Source organism: Euleptes europaea, chromosome 2, assembly GCF_029931775.1.
Source record: "Euleptes europaea isolate rEulEur1 chromosome 2, rEulEur1.hap1, whole genome shotgun sequence".
Taxonomy (NCBI): domain Eukaryota; kingdom Metazoa; phylum Chordata; class Lepidosauria; order Squamata; family Sphaerodactylidae; genus Euleptes; species Euleptes europaea.
Genome location: NC_079313.1, coordinates 120,429,823 through 120,455,042, shown reverse-complemented (window position 1 = coordinate 120,455,042; position 25,220 = coordinate 120,429,823). Strand labels below are relative to the sequence as shown.

The following is a 25,220-nucleotide window of genomic DNA, read 5'->3' as shown; positions in this document are numbered from 1 at the left end:
GTTCTCCAGATTAGAGTCCGCCGCTGCTAACCACTACACCACACTGGCATGTCTTGATCATGCCAGTCTTCGTCATGCATGTCTTGATCATGCCCCATGTTGTGTATGTATTTAGTAGGGTAGTAAGCAAGGGAAGACTTAGGAGCTTGAGTTCTGCGTGAAGGATCCTAAACCATGTTCGCCCTATAGGCTAAGCAAACAGATCCTATTGGCCCTAAGCCAGCATGTCCCATTGGTCACCGATTCCCCCCCATCACCGATCAGGGGGGAGTGGCTTCAGGCAGCCGGGGGGCATATAAGCAGGGCACGTTCAGTGTGTAAGTTAGTTCTGTGCTGAAATCAAATAAAGTTGTGTTGTTGAACTCCGTCTCTGATCTCGTGAATCCTTCCCACACGGACTTAACAGTGGCGACGAAGACTGGGGAGCGGTCTGACTGACCTGCTGACTCACTCTCATTCCGCCGTTCACAGTGACCGGTAGGCAGCCCGGTCCGCAATGCTGAATCACCCGCCGGCTGATCCACAGCTTCTGCCTCGCTCCTCGACCTCGCTGTGTCCAGGCAGCCGGCCCGATTGCTGATTCGCTGGATTCTCGGGAGAGACGACACACGCCACATGATGGCCACCATTGGCTCCGTAGAAGCCTTCGACATCTCCCGCCCCTGCGAGTGGGAGAGTTATGCTGACCGCATTACTTTCTTCCTGTCCGCCAACTCCGTGACGGACGCCGAGCAGAAGCGCGACACCTTCCTCAGTGTTTGCGGTCCCCGAACGTTCCAGCTGGCCAAGACCCTGCTGGCCCCGGCGAAGCTGAGCGCCTCGTCCTTCGACGACATCATGAAGACTCTGGGCGAACACTTCGCTCCACAGCCCACTCAGATGGTCCAAAGCCTGGAATTCCACTTGTGTGACCAGGATCCCGGAGAGTCCGTTGCCGAGTACCTCGCGGCGCTGCGCCAGATCGCGTGGTTCTGCTCATTCAAGGACCTTGATAGGACCCTGTGGGACCGCCTCACCTTTGGCCTCTGCGAGGAGAAGGTGCGCCGCCGCATTGTGGCCAAGAAGGAAGTGAATCTGGCCACTGCCATCGAGGAGGCCACCGCAGCCGAGACTGAAGCCAGGGGCTACCACCGCCGCAACTGTGCCGCCACAGCCCCACCCTGCAAAGAGGCCCCCGTCCATTTTGGGGCCACCAGTGATGGCGACTCCACGGATGAGGCCCACAAAATGTCCGCCAGGGCGCCCAAGCCACGGGCCCCGGTGTCGAGGGCCTGCGCCAGCTGCGGCAACCCCCACGACCGCCGCACTTGCTGGTTCCGTGATGCCCGTTGCAAGGCGTGCGGTCGATCCGGCCACATCGCCAAGGTCTGCCTCTCATCAAGGAGGCCGCCTCGCCAGGAGAAGAAGGATGGCGCCGCACGACCGGTCCATGCTCTCTCCGAGGATGATGACTACGAGTCCCCGTGCCGGGGCCGCCGCGACCGTCACCGTGTCCACACCCTCGCCCTGCACAAGGTCCATAGCGTTGACAAGCTCTCTACCACTGTTTACATCGAGGGGACCCCCTGTGTGATGGAAGTGGATTCTGGGTCCGCCCTCTCCATCATTTCCAAGGACACTTTCCGGGACCTTGCCAAGCGAACCCCGCTGCCTGAGCTGGAGCCCTCCAGTCTCATCATCACGGATTTCCAACGCCACCGTATTTGGGTTTTGGGTGTCGCCCATGTGTCCGTGCGATACGGGTCCCTCACCAGCTGCCTGCGCCTCATCGTGGTCGAGGGCCGCCACGCCAGCCTACTGGGGTTTGAGTGGTTCAAAGCCCTCGGACTGAATATCACGGGCCTCCACCACCTCAGTCAGGCGTTGCTTGAATCTGTCTGGTCCGAGTTCGAGGATGTTTGGCGTGGCCCCCTGGGTTGCTACAAGGGGCCGCCTGTCTGCCTCCTCATCGACCCTGCCGCTGCCCCCATCCGCCTGAAGCCCCGCCGCATCCCCTTCGCACTCAAGGACCGGATTGACGTGGAGCTCTATCGGCTCATCGCCCAGGGTGTCCTGGTTCCGGTGCCCAACGTGAGGTGGGAGACTCCAATTGTAACTCCGTTGAAGCATCTGCGCGGACTACAAGTGCACCCTGAATCGGGCTCTTCAGAGTCACGCGTACCCCGTGCCTGTCGTCAGCCACCTTTTGGCATCCCTCGCTGGGGGCCGGGTCTTCGCCAAACTTGACCTGGCCCAGGCGTACCAGCAGCTGCCGGTTGACGAGTCTTCGGCGGAGGCGCAGACCATTGTCACACACCGGGGTGCTTTCCGGGTGACCCACCTGCAGTTCGGAGTCAGCACTGCCCCGGGGATATTCCAAAACATCATGGAGGAACTCCTGAAAGGCCTGCCTGGCATCGTCCCGTATTTCGATGACGTCCTGATTGCCGCTGCCTCCGAGGGGGAACTCCTAGACCACATCCGCCTGGTGCTCGGCCGTTTCAGGACCGCGGGGCTCACCGTCAAATGCGACAAGTGCCAGCTGGGCTTGCCGCAAGTGGAGTTCCTGGGCTACCTCATCGATGCTGCCGGCATCCACCCGACCCCATTGAAAGTAAAGGCGATCCACAGCACTCCCCTGCCCAAGTGCAAACAGGAGCTTCAGGCGTTCTTGAGACTTTTAAATTTCTACCATGCCTTCCTGCCCAATAACGCGTCGATTGCCGAACCCCTCCACCGCCTCCTGGACAAATCAACCCAGTGGGTGTGGGGCAGGCCACAACAGCGGGCCTTCGAGGCCGCGAAGGGCCTCCTCTCCTCATCCAGTCTGCTCGTCCACTTCTACGAGAGATTGCCGGTGGTGCTGACCTGCGACGCCTCACCCTACTGCATTGGTGCAGTACTGCAGCACCAGTTGCCGGACGGCTGGGAGGCCCCAATAGCCTTCTATTCCAGGACCCTCACCCCGGCCAAGCGGAACTACGCGCAAATCGACCGGGAGGCCCTCACCGTCGTGGCCAGCATTAAGAAGTTCCACGACTTCATCTACGGGCGGCAGTTCACCATTGTGATGGACCACAAGCCACTCTTGGGGTTGTTGTTCCGGATCGCCAAACACCACAGATCCCGTCGCCCCGTATGCTCCGCTGGTCGGTTTTCATGAACGCCTACGAGTTCCGGCTCGTCCATCGGCCTGGGAAGTCCATTGGCAAAGCCGATGCCCTCAGCCACCTACCGCTGGAGGCCTCCGATCCCGACCCTCATCCCGCCTGCGAGGTGATGCTCCTAGAGTCGCTGCCTGAGCCTCCCCTCCATGCATCGGACATCGCACCCTCGCCCAGGTCCTTAACTGGGTGGGGAAGGGGTGGCCGGCGACCCGGCCGGATAGGGAATTCAAACCATTCACCTCCCACCAGACCAAACTATCCCTGAACAAGGGGTGCCTGCTGTAGGGGAGCCGCGTCGTGATTCCGGCCAAACTACACACAAATGTTCTGGAGGCTCTACACGTTAGCCACCCAGGGGTCGTGCGCATGAAGGCCATGGCAAAAAGCTATGTGTGGTGGCCGGGCATTGACGCTGCTGTCGAGGAGTGGGTGAGCCGTTGCCAACCCTGCCAGGAGTCACGCCCGGAGATGCCACGGGCCCTGACCCAGCTCTGGGAGTCTACCCACACACCCTGGTCCCGCATCCACATAGACTTTGCGGTGCCGTTCCTGGGTAAGACATTCTTGATTATCGTGGACTCCTACTCCAAGTGGCTGGAGGTGGTCGATGTGGGTTCCATGACCTCGAGTGTGGTCATCCGTGAGCTGCGCAAGGTCTTCGCAACCCACGGCTTGCCCGACACCATGGTCTCCGACAACGGGGCCCAATTTACGTCCTCTGAATTCAAAGACTTCATGGCCAAGAACTTGATCCGCCACTCAACCTCAGCCCCGTTCCACCCCGCCACCAACGGGCAGGCGGAACGGATGGTCTGAACTACAAAGGACGTGTTATGGCGCATCGACCGCCGTGACTGGGACAGGGGGCTGGTGGACTTCCTCTTAGCTCTGCACACCACACCCAACTCCGCGACCGGCAAGAGCCCCGCAGAACTCCTCATGGGTCGGTGGCCGAAAATGCTGCTCGACCGGATGCACCCTGACCTGGCGCCTGAGTACCCGGGCCACAAGGACTCGACCGCCACACCGAGGGTCATTGAGCAGGACGACCCCGTGTTTGCCTGGAACTACGGAGCTGGCCCCGCCTGGATCCCAGCCACAGTCCAGGACACCACCGGCCCGGTATCCTATCGGGTAGCCACCCTGGAGGGGCGCGTTCTGTGGCGCCACATCGATCAGCTACGTCACCGCCCCGCCGACTTGCTGGAAGCAGCCACGGTTCCAGCGCTGCTGCCAACCCCCGTCACCAGAGAGCCGGAACAGCCAGAGCGCCCGGAGCCACCGTTGCCGCTGCCTGCGACGGATAACACTGACGACCCAGCAACTGAGGGTGAGATTGATCTGGCACCAACGGACCGTCCAATGGCCCCCGTCCCAGCGCTGTGCCATTCCCAGCAGAACCGCTTGCGGCCGAGCTACCTCCAAGACTTTGTGTGCTCCTAGTGCACCGTTAGGATTGCTCGGACTTAGGGGGGAGGGGTGTTGTGTATGTATTTAGTAGGGTAGTAAGCAAGGGGAGACTTAGGAGCTTGAGTTCCGCATGAAGGATCCTAAACCCTGCTCGCCCTATTGGCTAAGCAAACAGATCCTATTGGCCCTAAGCCAGCATGTCCCATTGGTCACCGAGAGGGTATTCCTCCCTATCACGGATCAGGGGGGGAGTGGCCGCAGGCGGCCAGGGGGGCATATAAGCAGGGCACGTTCAGTGTGTAAGTTAGTTCTGTGCTGAAATCAAATAAAGCTGTGTTGTTGAACTCCGCCTCTGATCTCGTGAATCCTTCCCATGCGGACTTAACACCACAGACATACGCTGAACCATTAGAAGTGATAAGAACATAAGAAAGGCCCTGCTGGATCAGACCAAGGCCCATCAAGTCCAGCAGTCTGTTCACACAGTGGCCAAAAAGGTGCCTCTAGGAAGCCACTAACAAGACGACTGCAGCAGCACCATCCTGCCTGTGTTCCACTGCACCCAAAATAATAGGCATGCTCCTCTGATACTAGAGAGAATAGGTATGCAGCATGACTAGTATCCATTCTAACTAACAGCCATGAATACCCCTCTCCTCCATGAATATGTCCACTTCACTCTTAAAGCCCTCCAAGCTGGCAGCCACCACCACATCCTGGGGCAGGGAGTTCCACAATTTAACTATGTGTTGTTTGAAAAAATACTTCCTTTTATCTGTTTTGAACCTCTCACCCTCCAGCTTTAGCAGATGACCCCATGTTCTAGTATTATGGGAGAGGGAGAGAAACTTCTCCCTGTCCACTCTCTCCAAACCATGCATAATTTTATAGACCTCTATCATGATGCCTGATTATGTTGCCTATCATGATGCCTGATTATGTTGTAACGCCAGACTGCTTAAGTTGCTTGGTGGTGGATGGTGTCATCACGTTGGGTTTTCTCCTAGGGTTTTCAAGGCAAGAGATGAAGAATCCAGGATTCTTTGCATTGCCTTCAAGACATGGGCTTGTGTTGCAGCAGTCTGCATCTTAAAAGAGGCACTCCCTCTTGTGTGAAAGAAAAGGAATGCCTCTTCTAAGATAGCTCCTGCCAATTTTTCTAAGTACCCTCCTTTAAAAAAAGAATCACACACACACACACACACACACACACATGCTGTTTTATTAATTCCAGACCCTTTTCACAAGGTTTTAAATTGACTAACCAACGGACTGGCAAAGCAATCCTATGCAAACTTACTCTAGTCTAAGCCCACTGCTTTCACTGCAGATGCACTGTTTTAAAAAAAATTGAAACTACATCTTCAGCTATAAATATGATCTTGCTAGTGTAAAGAGCAGCGGACTCTAATCTGGAGAACCAGGTTTGATTCCCCACTCCTCTACATGAAGCCTGCCTTGGGCTAGTCACAGTTCTCTCAGAACTCTGTGGAGCCCACGTAGCTCATAAGGTTTCTGTTGGGAGGGGAAGGCGATTGTAACCCACTTTGGGACTCCTTAAAGGTAAAGTGGGGTATAAAAACCAACTGTTCTTCTTCTAAAAAGCCACCTTAGATTTTGTTCATTTGAATGTGTCTAACTGGTGCGAGCAAGCTCAGCAGCTCTGTTGCTGGATGTGAAGGCAATGGTAAAAGGAACTGGGTAGAAGGCAAAACCAAAAAAGGGAGACAAAAACCCCCCAACTTTGTGGCTGTGCAGTAAAAAGGGAAGTCCAGATCCAGAGTAACACAGCAGAGCTTCTGAGAGAGTCTACTCTAACTGCAGTGTATTTACTTCATTTATACACCCCAGTATATTTATGATTTATTTCATTAATATTGCCTTTCTCCCCAGTGGAAACCCAAAGTGGCTTGCATCGTCCTCCTCTCCTCCAATTTATCCTCACAAAACTAAATTGTATCTATTAATTTATTTAATTCATTTATGCCTTGCCTTTCTCCCCAACGGGGACCCAAAATGCCCCAGAACACTTCCCCCATTTATCCTGACAACAACCCTGGGAGGTAGAACATAAGAACATACAAAAGGCCATGCTGGATCAGACCAAGGCCCATCAAGTCCAGCAGTCTGTTCACACAGTGGCCAACCAGGTGCCTCTAGGAAGCCCACAAACAAGGCAGCTGAGAATGTGTGACTGGCCCAAGGTCACCCAGTAAGCTTCCATGGCAGAGTAAGGATTCAGATCTGGGTCTCCTGAATCCTAGGCCGACACTGTAACCACTGTGGCATTGTGCTTCAGTTCTGCCAAGCTCACATACAGGTTGCTGATTGAAGGGGTTTTGCCATCCCATGGAAGGCATCCAATTGCTGCCTTTTGTGCCACTGCTAAAGATCTGTGGCTAGCCGCAACACAGGTCTCAGAGGCCATGCCTCCTGCAAAACCAATATCAGGGGGCTGGCTGACCCCTGTAGTGGGTTGTAGGGTTTCTAGGTCCCCAATGGCCACCAGCAGGGGATGGGGAGGCAGGGTTGCCAGATCCTGGTAGAGAAAACTGGTAAAGAGGAAGTTGAAAGGAACAGTTAGGAGGGTTAAATCTCTTGAAAAGGCTTGGGGGTTACTCAAGTCCACATTACTAGAGGCTCAGCTAGCTTGTATACCGCAGGTCAGGAAAGGTAGTAATAAGTCCAAGAGGTCACCACCATGGCTAACAGGTAAGGTGAAGGAAGCAATTAGAGAAAAAAAGTCTTCCTTCAGAGACTGGAAGGTTTGCCCAAACGAGGCGAACAGAAGCAAACACAAACTTGCACAAAGGAAATGCAAGCAGATAGAGATGCATATTGCTAAACACATCAAAACAAACAATAAGAAATTCGTTTAAGTATATTAGGAGTAGGAAACCAGCTAGGGAAGCGGTTGGACCACTGGATGACCATGGGAGTAAAGGAACTCTAAGGGAGGATAAAGCGATTGCTGAAAAACTAAATGAATTCTTCTCATCTATCTTCACTGTTGAAGATACAGGGCAGATTCCTTCTCCTGAACAGAGATTTTGGAAAGGGGAAAATGAGGAACTGAGGCAAATAGTGGTAACAAGGCAGGAAGTCCTAGAACGTCTAGACAAAATGGAAACTAACAAGTCACAGGGACGAGATGGTATTCATCCTAGAGTTCTTCAAGAACTCAAATGGGAAATTGCTGAACTTCTAACAAAGATATGTAATATGTCCCTTTGATCAGCCTCTGTACCAGAGGACTGGAGAATGGCCAATGTAACACCCATTTATAAAAAAAGGTTCCAGGGGGGACCCAGGAAATTACAGGCCAGTTAGCTTAACGTCTGTTCCAGGTAAATTAGTGGAAAGCATTATTAAAAATAGAATTGTCAAGCATATAGAAGGGCAAGGTCTGCTGGGCAAAACCCAACATGGCTTCTGTAAGGGTAGGTCCTGTCTCACTAACCTATTAGAGTTTTTTGAAAGTGTCAATAAGCATGTGGACATAAATGAGCCTGTGGATACTGTGTATTTGGATTTCCAAAAAGCTTTTGGCAAAGTCCCCCACCAAAGACTGCTAAGCAAACTTCATAGTCATGGGATAAGAGGACAAGTCCTCTTATGGATTGAGAGCTGGCTGAAAAATAGGAAGCAGAGAGTAGGAATCAATGGTCAGTTCTCCCAATGGCGGGATGTGAGCAGTGGGGTGCTTCAGGGATCTCTGTTGGGACCGGTGCTTTTCAACCTGTTCATCAATGACCTGGAGTTGGGGTTAAACAGTGAAGTAGCCAAGTTTGCAGATGACACCAAATTATTTAGGGTGGTTAAAACAAAATCGGACTGTGAAGAGCTCCAGAAGGATCTCTGCATACTGGAAGAATGGACATTAAAATGGCAAATGAGATTCAATGTAAGTGTAAAGTGATGCATATTGGGACAAAAAATCCTAACTTCACATATACACTGATGGGATCTGTGCTGGCAGCAACAGACCAAGAAAGGGATCTTGGGGTGGTAGTGGATAGCTCAAGGAAGATGTCAACCCAGTGTGCGGCTGCTGTAAAAAAGGCAAATTCCATGCTGGCTATAATTAGATGAGGAACAGAGAATAAAACTGCTGATATCATACTGCCCTTGTACAAATCTATGGTGAGACCACCCTTGGAATACTCTGTACAGTTCTGGTCACCACACCTAAAAAAGGATATTACAGAGCTTGAGAAGGTGCAGAAAAGAGCAACCAAAATGATTAGGGGACTAGAGCAACTGTCCTATGGGGAGCGGTTAAGATGCTTAGGGCTGTTTAGCTTGGAAAGAAGGCGGCTGAGGGGAGACATGATAGAGGTCTATAAAATTATGCATGGTTTGGAGAGAGTGGACAGGGAGAAGTTTTTCTCCCTCTCCCATAATACTAGAACACGGGGTCATCTGCTAAAGCTGGAGGGTGAGAGATTCAAAACAGATAAAAGGAAGTATTTTTTCACACAACACATAGTTAAATTGTGGAACTACCTGCCCCAGGATGTGGTGATCGCTGCCAGTTTGGAGGGCTTTAAGAGGGGAGTGGACATATTCATGGAGGAGAGGGGTATTCATGGCTGTTAGTTAGAATGGATATTAGTCATGCTGCATACCTATTCTCTCTAGTTTCAGAGGAGCATGCCTATTATTTTGGGTGCGGTAGAACACAGGCAGGATGGTGCTGCTGCAGTCGTCTTGTTAGTGGCTTCCTAGAGGCACCTTTTTGGCCATTGTGTGAACAGACTGCTGGACTTGATGGGCCTTGGTCTGATCCAGCAGGGTCTTTCTTATGTTCTTATGTTTTTATATCCAGGTTGCAAAACTGGAGATTTGGGGATGGAGCCGGGGGTGGGGGAGATAAGCAAATAAGTAATGTATTTTATGAATGCACACATTACCAAATGAATACCAGCTCAATAGATGCTTTACAACCTTGTTTTCCAAGCAAATCCATTCAGGGGCTACAGTTCCCTCTCCCAGGTCCATGCTGTTTTCCATAGCCAGTAAGGGAAGCATCCTTGTAGGGGCACAGGCTTACATCACACCTTTTATTTGGTTGCCAATATTTCCCTCCACAGGGCTCCTCTTCCTCTCACAGCTACGTGACAGTTGGAAGTCCTGCAGGCGACTGCATTCTCCAAGCTTTACCTGATGGATTTCCACAACTACTAAAAGCCAGAAACGAAGCTATTTATCTCGGGCTGCAATCTTATACACACTTAACTTAGGAGCAAGTTATATTGAGCTCAGTGGGCCTTACTTCGGATTTCCAATCCACCGAGGTAGGGCAAGACTGCTGGCCTTTGGCTCTCCAGACTCGCCTTCCACACCTGCATATCTCCACGTGTTTTTCTGCCTAAAGAAACGGAGTCCCCTTTCATGCCCCTTCCTGATCTCTCCCCTCTGCGTTTCTGCTTCTTTCCCTCAACTTGGTATCCAGTAACACCTTAAAGACTAACAAAATTCCAGGAAGGGTACGAGCTTTCGTGAGCCACAGCTCACTTCTTCAGATACAGCTCACTTCTTCAGATTCTAGCTGTATCTGAAGAAGTGAGCTGTGGCTCACGAAAGCTCACACCCTGCCAGGAATTTTGTTAGTCTTTAAGGCGCTGCTGGACTCTTGCTCTAACCCTAGAAGCTAAAATGATTAAACTGAGGCTGTCGTATTTTGGTCACATGATGAGAAGACAAGACTCACTGGAAACGAAAACAATGCTAGGAAATATTGTCGAAGGCTTTCACGGTCAGAGTTCATTGGTTCTTGTAGGTTATCCAGGCTGTGTGACCGTGGTCTTGGTATTTTCTTTCCTGACATTTCGCCAGCAGCTGTGGCAGCTGTGGCAGGCATCTTCAGAGGAGTAACACTCTGAGGAGTAACACTCCTCTGAAGATGCCTGCCACAGCTGCTGGCGAAAGGTCACACAGCCCGGATAACCTACAAGAACCAATGCTAGGAAAAGTTGAAGGCAGCAGGAAAAGAGGCAGACCCAACAAGAGATGGATTGACTCAATAAAGGAAGCCACGGCCCTCAATTTGCAAGATCTGAGCAAGGCTGTCAAAGAGAGGACATTCTGGAGGACATTGATTCACAGGCCATTTATGCACGGGAGGTTTTGCCTTGGGGTTGCTGCTCTGAAGATGCACAGTTGCCCCCATCCGAATTCTCAGACCTCAAAAATTAAGCCCCCATGCAGAGTTTTGAGAATCCAGGTGGGGGAAACGTGCATCTGGAAAGGAGCAAACCCAAGGCAAGACCCCTCCTGCAGAGTTGGCCTCTGGGTCGCCAGGAGTCGCGCCCCAGCTCCCGAGCGGATCTCCCACGGGCCCGCGCGCCCTAACCCCGCACTAAGTAAGGGGTGCGCGGGTGTGTGGCGAAGGGGGGGTGGCTCCGCCCTTTCCCCGGGGCAGCCCCTCCCCTCGGCCGCAGGTGGCTGCGGAGAGCAGGAAGTCGCCGCTGCGCAGCCAGTCGGTTTCACGCTGCGGGGTGCGAAGCTCGAGGCGCCGCGGCCGGGGCGAGGAGCGCAGCCAGGGCGATCCGGCGCCCGAACCCACCTGCCCGGCTTGCAGGTGGACGCGTCGCCGGGCGGCCAGGGCTCCCCTTGCAGCCAGGAGCTGGGAAGAGATCCCCCCCGCTCTAGTTTCCCGCTTGCATTTCGAAGAGAGGGGGGGTCCGTTTTAATAGGGGAGGGGGGCTGCCGCTTAGGTCTGTGTTTTTAAAAGGTTGCCCGGGGAGGCTCAGAGCGACCTCTCTCCCCTTCCCTCCCCCCCCCCCTAACAATAACCCGAGGGTCACCTGGCGGCTCTCCCGATGGCTTCCAGCCCCACCGACTCGGACCTGAACCCTCCGCAAGGAGACCCCGACCCAGATCGGAATCTCTGCCCCCAGGATGAGCTGGACTTCTCCATTTTATTTGATTATGACTATGCCAACCCAGTCGCAGGTTTGTGCCGCCTGGCTTCGTTCTTTTATTTGGAGGCGTTTGCAAAGGTCCTTTTTTGCGGTGTCTCGGATGGATGCTCTGGGGATGGAGCCCTAGCGGCCTACAGTGCAGGGCTGGTGTTTTGCTAGCCCGGCCGTCCATGTGGCGTGAAAGAATGGTTCTCGAGCGCTTAGGTAGGAAATTAGCGGAGCGCAAGGCAGGCTGGACTCTACTGTACAGGAAAGAGTTATTTTCTACAGTTAACCCTCAGAGGGCAGTAGGGGAACTTTTACAATGTTGGCTGAGGTTAGGTGGAAATCAGTTGTGTCTGTGAAATATTATCTGTTTTCCATCAGGGCACAGAAAGTTTGCATGCGCTCTGTGTGTCGTCCGGAGAGATGCGTGATCAAAAGTTCTCTTTTTTGCTGAGCTCTGATAGGATAAGCTCATTTGCAGGAGGGCGATAAGCCCCTTTGGAACAGATAAAATACACCGCTGTGGGTATCGTGGCATGTTGAAACACTGTTCTCTTCCCTTTCTGAATAAGCCAGTTTTTTTTAAAAAAAAAAATGGTTACCAAAAATATAGCTTTTCCGTCCAATTGTATTATTGGTTTTACAGTGTAGGATAGGTTAACGGCACCTGTCAGTTGTTTCACAGGCAGGCAGCTTGTTGTGTGACAGAGTTCAGTTGCATGGCGCATGGTTGAGCTGTAGCTGTAGAAGTGGTAATAGCGTTGTAATGGTTATCAGACCATCTGTTCGATGTCGCTTGAGTCGTGAAGGTTAATTGTGGGGCTGTGTGGTTCCATGCACTCCAGTATTTGTGATTGAAATGCGTATGTTTGTGAGTTGCTGGTGACTGTTTAGCCTTTTCCTGGGTTAGGGCTGCTTCACGCAGAGCATGTTCTAATTAAAGGGAACGTACTTTTGATATCCAGAGCTTGAAAGCATATTAAACTGTGTGTGGCCGCAAGTGTTTGCCCTACATCGCAATACATCCCTTTTATTCTAAAACTTAGATATTTATACTCTACTTTTCTTTCTGATAGGAGATCTAAAGTGGCTTACAATATCGTTCTCCTCTCCTACTTGTGTGGAAAAGATCATGTATGAAGCAGGATGACTTTGAAGACTTAAAAAAGGCTGCAGCTAGGGTGAAAAACAGCAATTTGCCTTCTGATAGGGGGGGGGTCAGCAGGTAGTCCAGGGTGACCACTAAGAAGCCATCATGTCATACTACAGTTGCCAGGTCTCCCTTGGCCACCAACGTGGGATGGTGGGTAGGGTTGCCAGATCCAGGTTGGGAAACTCCTGGAGATTTGGGGATGGAGCCTGGGGAGGAGAGGAACCTGAGTGGGGTAAAATGTTACAGAGTCCACCCTCCAAAGCATCCATTTTCTCCAGGGAGTCTGGAGATTAGCTGTAATTCCAGGGGATCTCCAGGTCCCACCTGGAGGCTGGCATTCCTACGCCACACTGATAGTTTAAGATGTATGTTCTGCCTTCTATAAAATTGTGCATCAAGGTAATCTGAACATCACTGGATACTGAATTCTGTGCTCTTATGTATACAATGCACTAAATCGTTTGCCAGTCATTTAGTAGCAAGGCTCCTCCCAAATGTTATACCATACAGTAGGGCTTAATAGTTTTTTTTATGATGGGCACATCTCTTTCTGCAGTATGTTCCATAAAAGTATGGCTATGACCCATAGTCAGAGCTTGGTAGCTAAGCAGGGTCAGCTATGGTTAGTACCTGGATGAGAGACTGCCAAGGAAGGGGCCATGGCTCAGTGGTAGAGCATCTTCTTGGCATGCAGAAGGTCCCAGGTTCAATCCCCGGCATCTCCAGTTAAAGGGACTGGGCAAGTAGGTGATGTGAAAGACCTCTACCTGAGACCCTGGAGAGCCGCTGCTGGTCTGAGTAGACAATAGTGACTCTGATGGACCAAGGGTCTGGTTCAGTACAAGGCAGCTTCATGTGTTCAAGACCAGAATTGCTACGCGGAGAAAGGCAATGGCAAGCCATCTCTGCCTGTCTCTTGCCTTGAAATCTCATAAGGGGTTGCTATGAGTTGGTTGTGACTTGATGGCACTTACTATTATTATTGCAGAAAAGTCTTCCAGGTCTTTACCCGCTTTGCCTACCAAACAGCGGGAATACAGAGGACCACCCCATCAGTTTGTCTGAAAGGACAGAAACAGGGAGTCCACAATGGACAAATAATAAATTCTACAATTGCAGATGTGCAAAATGCATACTGCCATTCCAACACAAGTCAAGGTGGCTGGCTGTATGTCCCTAAAGCCCTAGGAGGATTGGGCTGAAAGTCCTTTCTCTCGGTGTAACTTCACAGCCATTAAGCCCGAAAGCGAATATCTCTAAAGATCCCATTGGTCTGGGGACACAGAATATCATCTTATTTCTTTAAAAGATTTATATCCTGCCTTTCCTATATATCCTAAAGGGCCTCATAAAAGAGAGCCATAAGGCCAAGCCACTAGATGAAAACAAAATGACAATGTTAAATTGTCACCAAATGATATTTTAGCAAAGTTCCTTGAAAAGAGCATTGCAACAACAAATTCATCGAAACTTTAAGTCCTGTTCTGCTCAACTCATAATAGGAGAAAGCTTGCTAAAAAGAACTAACAGGCTTATTTAAGGCCAGAAGTATTGATGCTTTCTAGATTTGATTATTCCTTAAGTGGTAAAGTCGGCATATTAAAAAAACAACAACAAACCAATAGAGTAGAATAGGGTACACATTTATTTTAATGTTCTTTTCTGAGTGCATAACATTGCTGAATGTTGTAGACAAAGAGAAAACACAGTGTTCGTCATCACCTAGACATGGTGTTCATCATCGCCAAGCTAAGGGTAGGTTTTCACATGATTGCACAGGGCATAGTCAAGAGTCTTACCAGATGAAGATTTTGGGTGTGTATCGTGGGGGAGCACCCTGACCTGGTTGTGGCCCAGTTAGTACTTGGATGGGAGTCCACAAAGGAAGTTCAGGATTGCTACACGGGGACAGGAACCTCTGTTCATCTCCTGCCATGAAAACCCTGCTGGGGTTTCCATAAGTTGGCTGTGACTTAAGTGCACTTTCCACCACCGTGCAGGGGATCAGCAGCCTTTGATAGTGAAAGACTGCAGACAGACTGACCCTGTATAAGGAAGCCTGTTTGCATTACTGAAAATAGATAGGGTAACTGATAACAAACATGGTGATTCATAGTCCATAACCTTCTTGCAGCTCAAACGCTTTTTGTTGTGAGCCCTTTATTATAATGTGGCACATGCGAGGTCTCGTGGTAACTAATTATAGATACATAGGAGCACCCTGTGCCATTGTTTTAAGTTCGCTGACATAAACTGTGCACTGTGTTGGTACTGATGTGGATGAAGGGACTCTTAATTGTCCCTTTTGATGGCAGACAGTAGATACTATAACCTAGTTCTAAGAAGAAAAGATAAATGGCTGCACAAGGCATTCCTGGTTAGAATAGGGTAATTGTTTTGTTTTTGATTTTAAAACCTTGCTTTGCTTGTAAAGATATCAAGCTATCATGCTAGAATGTAGATTAACAGTGGGTTCCTAAGCAGAGTTGAACTCTTCTAAGGCCGTTGACTTTAGTGAAATTAGAAGGAAATAACAATGCTTAGGACTGCACCGTAAGAGGTTTATCTGGAAAGTCCCTACTTTAAATTTAGTCTCTTTGGTGAACTGGCTGGGTAGCTATAGGCCTACCTTGCAGGTGGGGTGCGTGTGTTTGTATATAATATAGGCACAATGATTGTATGTAGGTGGGTGGGGAAAGCTGTAACTCTTCATCTTCTCTAATGTCGCATAGTGTATGCATTTAGGGAGAACTGGAAGGACCCTCCAGGCTGCTTCCCCAGCAATGGATATACCATGGATGTAATTAATTTTGTGTATTTTCAATATGGGAATAATTAGCTGAAGAGAGATCATAACAAAACTTGTAATCTGGAGGACATTCCTTGTCTTTCAAAGGACACCACTACGAGTCTGCAAGCAATCCTTTGTGCAGCAGTAATCTTTAATGGACGAAAGATTAAAGCTTATGTTTACAAAGGGATGGATTTTTAAAAGGGGAGGGCTTTAGCCCATAAGTGGGCACAGCAGTTGCAGAAAACAATGGTTGCTAGAAGATTTTAAGTGTATCCAACTGAAGCTAGCAAAACTTCCCATTCTGAATTTCTACCAGAAATGTAATGATACCAGTATGTCTAAGACTCTGGGATTTTCCTTTCCCCTTAAACTCCTATGGTTTTCTCCAAAGTCCTTTTTATAAATCATGGGAAGGTGGTGGAACAATTAATTTGGTCCGCCCCATACGTCTGTTATGGTTGATTCAGCCAGATGGGCAGCCGTGTGAGGCCTATAGCAACAAAACAGGAGTCCAGTTGCCCTGGGAAGTCGAACAAAGTATATTTTGCGGTCAGTGTTTGGGAGTCGATGCACATCTGACTATGAAAGTCTCTGCTGGATTTTTTAAAAAGTATTTATGACCTTTATACTAAATAAATGTCACTGGAAAGTTCTCGCCTGCAATCCACGTTGGTCACACCAACAACCGACAAAAGAATAGGACGATTTAGATTGTTTGTCTAAACTCTGTATACACCATCTGAGAATTGTATTACCAGAGTGAATCTGCTCTTGGTTTATCCAAGGGATGGTTCTCACTAAAGTGGTAAATCTGTATATAAATTACCCCATATTTCTGGTGGAAACCCACATAACTGGATGCCGCTTGCTTTAAAAAGAAAAAAACCCACTCCCACGCCTTCCACATGTGAAAATGTGGCATCAGGGAGAAAGCCAGGCTAGAATCCTTCTTCCTCTCATCTCATTTTGTATATGTAGCAAATTCAGTTGGTTGGGCTTCTACCTGTTGACCAAAGTAGTACAGGTTGAATATCCCTTATCCGGACTGATGGGACCAGAAGTAGTTCTTATTTTGGAATATTTCCATATATTGAAATATTTTAGAATTTTTGCATATACATAATGAGAAATCGAGGGGATGGGACCCAAATTCATTTATGCTTTATATACATTTTATACACATAGCTTGACTATAATTTTAAACTGTTTTTAATAATTTTGAGTACATTGAATCATCAGAAAGCAAAGGTGTGACTATCTCGCCAGAATACCTGTATCAGGTGTTAAACAAGAGCAACAACAAATTAACTAACACTGGCAGGCTTTCAGTCTCCACCTATGATGCAGTGTACGTTGTATTTTATTTTTATTAGATGGGAGGAAACATTGAAAGCAGGTAGCACGGATTTGCCTGCATGCCGGCTCGAAGGGTCCGGTTTTTGGATCAGTCTGGATATGGGATGTCCGGATAAGGGTCACTCTACCTGTACAGTCCAGATGTAGACTTATCTCAGTGAGACCAAACTAGACCAGAAGTGGGAGATCCATGATTAGAATCTCTTGCAGGTTTTTTTTTAAGAAACCTGATTAATAGTCCGTGTGGTGGCTTTGAACATCAGAGAAGTAGAGCTGGAGAGCCAGTGTTGTGTAGTGGTTTGAGTGTCAGACTAGGATCCAGGAGACCCAGGTTCGAATCCCAACTGTGCCACAAAACCTTGCTGAGTGGCCTTGGGCCAGCCGCACACTTTCAACCTAACCCTGCCTCACAGGTTGTTGTGAGGATAAAGTGGAAGAGGAGAGTGATGTAAGCTGCTTTGGGTGGGAAAAGGTGGAGGAAAATGATGTCAAATACAACAAAATAAGTAGAGGAAGGGGATATGCTTCACTAAATTCCTGCTGTCTGAAGCAGTTCCATGCAGGGGAGAAGGAAGAATTTATCCCCCCATGGAGCTAACTGCCACTTTGGGAGTGTGTGAGAAAGTGGGGAACATCAAGAGAAGGAAAGGTTTAAATGCCCTTTCCTGAAGGCTACTTTACTGATTTTTAAGTCAGCAAAACGAGGCTGCTAATGATGGAAAAATGAAACTGGAAGGTCCAGATTGACCCTGAAGAATAGACCCTGAGGACTAGACTTCTGATCTTCCTTCCATTGATGTATTTTGTCCATCGAGAGGAATCTTTGACTGCAGTTGCTGGCCTGGCCTGTTGCCTCATAGAATCAGCTGTCGCATCCTGATAGAGTTTAACCAGCAGGGTGGCTAAAAGCCCTACCTGGCTTGGGACTAGGGCTGCCAACCTCCAGGTACTGGAAGAAAAAATAGACACCACTGTACAAGTATCGGGAGATTTGGAAATCAGTACAGCAGCGAGAACAATGTAAACAAAGTGCAAAAATGTTTATAAGCTACTACATAAATAGAGAGACAACACAAGACAAAATGTACACAAAAAGCCCTACAAAAGCCATATATAAATGTCCCGTTTCAAATTCTTAGCTATTTAGTCATTCTTCTTCAGTCCTTCAATGAACATCCTTCATATATTTCTACATATTTCAATTCCAAATGGTAGGTTACATTGTATATCCCAAAACGGGTAAAGAACCAGTGCACGTCCCACGAAGGGTAAGGACCTAGCAATCCTACTTGGGGTATCTGAAGGACCATCTTCTTCCGTACGTTCCAGCCTGAGAATTAAGATCCCAGGGAAAGGCCCTCCTGACTGTCCCATTAATCAAAGAAGCTTGCTTGGAGGGTACGTGAGAGAGGGCCTTTTCAGTGGCAGTCCCACGGTTATGGAACAACCTCCCCAGGGAGATGCGCCGGCCTCCCCCTTGCTTTCAGTCTTTAGGAGGCAGATGGAAGACAGTTTTATTTAGGACTGCATTTGGTTAAGTTTACTAGCTGCCCTAAATTGTGGTTTTAAATGAGTGCATTTTATCTTATGTGTTTTGTCTACGTCGTAAGCCGCCCAGCTCTGTGAGGAAGAAGGATGGCTAATGAATGTGTCAAATAAATGAATAAAAGACATGAGCTGTGAAATCGGCATTGGTGACCACAGACACGCTAAGAGACCTTTGGCAGATCACTATTTTCTCAGCCTCGGCTGCTGGGCCCCCCTCTCCATATGCCAGGCCTACTTCGTAGGACTGTTAAGAATTACTTAGGCTTGAGTTTAGGGTTGCCAGGTGCCCGCTGGTGGCGGGCAGACCCCCAGCCATTTACCCCTCTGCCCGCCGACCACCTGAGGGTCGGCAGGCAAATGTGCGCGCGTGCATACGCCGCGTGGCACGTCCGGTTTAGAACCGTAAGTTCCACCTCGCGAGGGGCTTTATACCTCTTCGTTTGAGTGGTAAAGGGCAGATTTACCACTCAAACTAAGAGGTAAAGGCCCCTTGTGAGGAGGCACTTCCGGTTCTAAATCGCACTCGCGATTACAAAGAAAAGCCTCGAGAGGAGGCACCTGGCAACCCTACTTCAGTTACACCTGCAGTAAAATGAGGTGGAAGAATGGATTTCCCCATTTTAGTTTTCAGGTGGTGGACCATGGAGGTCACCTTTTAGAAGGCTTCCTGATGTAACCATCTCCCCACAAACAGAAAACAAGTGCAACAAGCAGAGCGCCAGTAGAATCTTTCTCCCTGTGGTGCTGGTTTTCTGTTTGCGTGGAGGTTTTTTTTTACATCAAGTAACTAGGGTTGCCAACTCTGGGTTGGGAAATTCCTGGAGATTTGGAGGTGGCTCCTGAGATGATGGGGTTTGGGGAGGGGAAGAATCTTAGTGGGGTGTAATGCCACCCTCCAAAGCAGCCATTTTCTTCAGGGGAAATGTTCTCTGTAGTCTGGGGATCAGTTGTAATTCCAAGAGATTCAGGCACCACCTGGAGGTTGGCAATCCTAAGCAATATTCTAAACTGGAATTCCTGAACTGCTGTGTATAGCACTGGGTCCTGGTACTACCCCCATATTCTGCAGCATTTGTAAAAACAGTCTTGGGATATGTGAAGTGTTTTGGACACTTGAAACAAATCCTTCGTGCGGTGAGGACAGCTGCAGTTTGTTCCCCCCTAATGTTCTTTGGCCTTTCTGTCCTTGGGCCGTTACGATTGCATTCCCCAACATGTTCTTGCAGGCAGAGAAAAGTTAGCAGAAAGATGTTAAGAGAACACATGAAGCTGCCTTATAACGAGTCAGACAAATGGTCTATCGAGGTCGGCGTTGCCTACTCTGACTGGCAGCGGCTCGCCCAGCTCTGAGGTGGAGGTCTTTCATATCAGCCATGACTGGATCCTTTTAACTGGAGATGGCAGGGGAGATGCCAGGAAATGCAATGGTTGTAGCGAGGTGTATACGGCTCAGAACCTTGCTGGGTGACCTTGGGCCAGTTACACACTTTCAGCCTAACCTTCTCCGCAAGGTTGTTTTGAGGATGAAATGCTGGCAAGGAGAAGGAAGTAAGCCATTTTGAGTCCACTGGGGAGAAAGGCAGGCTATAAAGGAAGGTGATAAATAAGTGTCAATCCAGTGTGGTGTTCTGGGCCGGAACAAGCTAATAAACCCAGTCTATCTGATAGGTCTCTTGAGAAATTTTGGACCCAGAAATTTCTAGTTAGTTAACTCTTTCTCTAGCACTCAGTTTCCTTTGGGGCTTTTAGGGTAGGGGATAAGCCTACAGTGTCTGTACCTTTCTACAGGTTCTTTTCCCATTCAACTGCAGTTCTGCAAAGCCCTGAACAAGACCTGTGCTAATCAAATTGGCTCATAGAATAGATGCTGATGACATTTTATTTTAGATAATCTCATTGGTGGAGAGTAAACTGGGAAGATCAGGGAAAGTGAGTAAAACTCTCAAAAAGAAGTATGAGAAACTAGGAGGCTGGCCTTTGCTGGAGTGTTGAATTAAGTTAGCACATCAGAGATGAACCCCAGGGAAACAAGTTTGAGCTGAGATATAGCCCATGATATTTCCTAGCATTAACCATGGTTACCAATATCTTGCATTCATCTAAAATCCTGTTAAAGAATAAATATCTGCCCTATCTAACAAGAACATCTGACTTTTGGGGTTTTCTCTCTCTTGCCTTCTAAAGAATGTTCATTTTGTGTAGGAATGTTTAAGTTGGACAACTCTGTTTCTAAATGCAACATATGACTATGGCCAGTGCTTTTTAAATGCAGTTAGGGAATATGTATTTATTGACTTCATTTATATCCTGCTTTTCCCCAATGGGGGCCCAAAGCAGCTTACATTGTTCTTCTCTCCTCCATTCTGTTCTCCTCTCCTCCATTCTGTCCTCACAACAACCCTGTGAAGTAGGTTAGGTCAAGAGTGTGTGACTGGCCCAAGGTCACCCAGCAAGCTTCCATGGCACACCACCACTGGTCACTAGTGTTTGCTGGCAAATATTTCCACCCTTCTTGGTGATTTATTTATTTACAATATTTATATCCTGCCTTTCCACAATGCCCAAGGTGCCTTATAAAATATAACAATACACAGTGAAAAACATAGCGGAACAACATAAAATAACATATAGCAACTTAAAACTGCAACATGGATCTGCACCAGCTTCTAATCAGAGACCTTATTTACTTCCACCAAATGTATTTTGTACCTTTTATGGAAGAGACAGTGTGGGAGCTTTCCATATTTCAAAGTACGGGTGTGGCCACTGAAAATTCGTGCTTCTAGGCTGTAGATAAGTGGACCTCTCGAATAGAAGGGACCACCAAAAATCAGAGACTTGATGATGATGAAGAAGAAGAGTTGTTTTTTGTATGCTAACTTTCTCTACCACTTAAGGAAAAATCAAACCGGCTTACAATCACCTTCCCTTCCCGTCCCACAACAGACACCCTGTGAGGTAGGTGGGGCTGAGAGAGTGTGACTGGCCCAAGGTCACCCAGCTGCCTTCATGTGTAGGAGTGGGGAAACAAATCCAGTTCACCAGATTAGAGTCTGCCGCTCACATGGAGGAGTGGGGAATCGAACCCGGTTCTCCAGATCAGAGTCCACCGCTCCAAACAACCACTCTTAACCGCTACACCATGCTGGCTCTCAGTTGGCTTATGGGATCATATGGGGAAAGCCCTCCATTAAATATGTGGGTCCCAGGTAGTATTGCCAACCTCCAGATGGGGCCTGGAGATCTCCCAGTATTACAATGGATTGCCCAACCACAGCGATGAGTTCCCCTGCAGAAAATGGCTGCTTTGGAGAGTGGACTATATGGTATCACACCCCTGCTGAGATCCATTCCTTCTCAAACCACGCTGTTCCCAAGCTCCACCCCAAATCACCAGGAATTTCCCATCCGTAGTGGGCAACTCTAGTGCCACGCTATGGAGGGCTTTAAAGGTAGTAATCAATACTTTGAGTTGTGCTCAGTCACATAACTAGTGAAGTTTTAAAAGCACAGGTATAATATGAACATACCAGTGTAAATTGGTCAATAATCTTGGGGCAGCATTCTGTACCGAATGAAGTTTCTGAACAGTTTGCAAAGGCAGCCCCACATTTCTTTAGGTCAGGTCATAGTCCTTTTTAACCCTGGGTAGTTGACTGCAGTTTAAACGACTGATTCTTATAAGTAGGAATTCTCACTAAAATCACAAATGCTGGAATGCCAAAAGAGCACCCTCATTTGTTTTGTGTGTATTGAGTTGCCTTTGTTCTGTGTGGTGCATCTTCTGGTTTGTGATGGATTACACATGATTTCTGGTTGTGGTATCTCTGATTTCATGCTAATTGTCATTGGCAGGAGTACATTTAGCAGAATCTGCAGAGGCTCATGCCAGGAGGCCTTTCGGAAAACCAGCTCCTCTGTCGAACGAGTGGAGAAGCTGGCTGGTCCCTCTCTGCCTCCCAAAGATTCATTCCAAAAATCCACAATAGTCACCAGCAAGCCAAGTGAGGCTGGTCGGATTGGCAACTGAGGACTTGCTAATTACATGTCCGGTCTTGGTGGTGGTGAAATCTGGACTGGTTGGTCTAAACTGGAGCCAAATCAGGCAATTGAATCTTAGAAGCAGGGACTGCTGTGTTCCCAGTCGCCTTCCTTTCTTCCCATCCTGAAGTAGAGTCACAATGCTGCGTTTGTGCCATCACAACTGTTCCCATGGCTGCAGACTGTGATGTCACCAACACATGGAATGTGGCCGAACTTGGACAGTGATTCCATCCTGTCCTCTAAACTGAAGCGGGGCTGGGATTTCGGGGAGGTGATGTACCTCCAAGAAAAACCTAAGTGTTACAGGAAGGGATGTCAATGATTCAGCGACTAGCACCTTCCCTCCAAGTCTATATTGAGCCAGCGTCGATGGGTATTGCCAGAAGTTCGTTGTATTGCGGCAGTGTGATAGTCTGCACTGAGGATATCAATAGGAGGCATTCATTGCCTGTCTCGGATCACCTGGAATCACTTTGCATTCATGCAAAACTCCCCTGGGGGTAGAACCACTATCATGATAACTTCCACAAAAGGGTAGACTGGGTGTGATAGTTCACGTTCTACCTGCAGGCTGCTTTAGCGGTTACCTTGGCTTTTCCCATATAGATAACACTTCTGTTCTGCACAGGAAGGAAATAACAAGACAAATAGGTGGGTTCTAGATTAAATGAAGCCTGAACTCTCCCTAGAAGCTAAAATGATTAAACTGAGGCTATTGTACTTTGGACACATTATGAGAAGACAAGAGTCACTGGAAAAGAACATAATGCTAAGAGAAGGCAGCAAGAAAAGAGGAAGACCCAACACGAGATGGATTGACTCAATAAAAGAAGCCACAGCTCTGTCTGCAAGGCCCGAGCAAGGTTGTTAATGATAGGGCATTTTGGAGGTCATTAATAATTCATAGGGTCACCATAAGTCAGAAGTAACTTGACGGCACTTAATACACACACAGAGACTTGCATGCATGTAGGGAGTAACTTCTGAAGAGGCTCTAGCTGGTAGAATAATGTGCAGCTCTATCATGTTGAGCCTGTAGGTCATTTTGGACTTTTGAGAGCGGCTAGTGAGTGGCACTACAAAATGGCCTCCATGGGATGGTTGCCATGAGAACTGGGGCCAATCCCAAAATGTTGGATGGTACCAAGCCAACTGTTATCCTGTGGTGCAGGCAGCTGGTTCTAGATGGGTGCTCGCAGAAGACCCAAAGAGGCATGGTCTCTTCTGAAGCCCTTTCTGCTCCATTAAGGTGGAGGAAAGCCAAGATAGGCTCATCAGTTTGGGGAACCTATCATTTGAGGAAGAAATAAGTGGCCACTAGGATCCACAATAATGGGTACAATGTGGGGATCTCTAGCTTAGGCCATAATGCTTTCCCAGGCTTGATAATAGCCACTTGATGTGGTGCCTATGATGAGAAAGGCAGCATTCAGAGCCAGTGTGGTGTAGTGGTTAAGAGTGGCAGACTCTAATCTAGAGAACCAGGTTTGATTCCCCACTCCTCCACATGAGCGGCGGACTCTAAGCTGGAGAACCGGGTTTGATTCCCCACTCCTCCATATGAAGCCTGCTGGGTGACCTTGGGCTAGTCACAGTTTTTCCCGAACTCTCTCAGCCCCACCTACCTCACCAGGTGTCTGTAGTGGGGAGAGGAAGGGAAGGAAATTGTAAGCCAGTTTCAGACTCCTTAAGGTAGAGAAAATTGGCATATAAAAACCAACTCTTTTTCTATGTGTTTTTCTCCCCCTTTTCCCCAAAAGGCCTCCACTTACACAGCAAATTGGGAGAGGAATTTTAATGATTCTCGTCCACCCTAGTAATTCTGTGTCCAGAACTAGAGTATGTTAATTATTCAGGGCTGATCAGGAATAGCAGGCTGTGAACTTATATGCGTGGCACTTGATCCTCTCAGGCTGAATAATTTACACAGATCCTCTTGAGCGGAACAATCTACACGCAAGCTAGCTAGCAGTGCTGCAGGGCTCTCCACTTACCCTGTAAATATTTACTGCAGGTAATTGCGTCATGGACACAGAGGGAAACTGATTGCTAGGCAAAGCAAAATGAAACCATCCCAAATACAGGGGATTCCTGAACCACTATAATTAATGGCGGCATGCCAAGCATCAGATGAGAGGGCCCCTGGTACCAGTGGGCTCTGGGCAGCTGCTCCTTTTGCCTATTGAATAAAATGGCCCTGATCCCGTTTCCTGGATTCTCAGTTCCTAGCTGACATTTCTTAACAAGACTTTATCTTTTTTCTAAATCAAACTACTGACCGTGCAGATTTTCAGTGCTATTTCTGTAACTTTCAAACAAACTCTTTACTAAGCAAATTGCAAGTATTTCACAATGTAGTTGCATAAATTACACTTATGGAATATCAGGGAAAACCAAAATGAAAGAAAGAGAATACAAAGAAGGTAGGGGACAACGCTTGAGGGGGTAAGAAGAAAGGAAGAGTTCAACACAAGTAAGGTAAAGCATGCTGTTGAGTTGTAACCGACTCATGTTGACCCCATGAAGTTCCACCTAATGGGGCTTTCAAGGCAAGAGGTGAGCAGAGGTGTTTTCGCATTGCCTTCCTCTGCTTAGCAACCCCAGTCTTCCTCGATGGTCTCCCATTCAAGTACCAACCCTGTTTAGCTTCCGAACTCTGATGAGATTGAGATAGTCTGGGCTATTAGGGCTGCTACTCAAATACTGTATACCAATCTCAGTTCCATGTATATAATAAACATATATAAATCAATATTTTATTGGGGGAGATGGGAAGCTAAAGGTCATGAAACACCTCATCTTGACACAATAGGGCACTTTTCACAAAGTTTTGTTGGAACAGGTCATGGCCAGTGTAT

The 25,220-nt window shown here is 48.3% G+C and overlaps 1 protein-coding gene and 1 pseudogene across 1 annotated transcript in view; both read left to right on the top strand.

The window, feature by feature from the left end:
• The first annotated feature begins 615 nt into the window (after positions 1-615).
• Positions 616-4,589, top strand: LOC130473364 (uncharacterized protein K02A2.6-like; annotated as a pseudogene).
• Positions 4,590-11,380: 6,791 nt separating this feature from the next.
• The window catches only part of NFATC2 (nuclear factor of activated T cells 2), a 157,492-nt gene continuing 143,652 nt past the window's right edge, over positions 11,381-25,220 (top strand). Inside the window, exon 1 of the mRNA XM_056844560.1 lies at positions 11,381-11,513. Within this exon, the coding sequence (XP_056700538.1) occupies positions 11,381-11,513 (133 nt within the window). The remainder of the gene's footprint in view (positions 11,514-25,220) is intronic.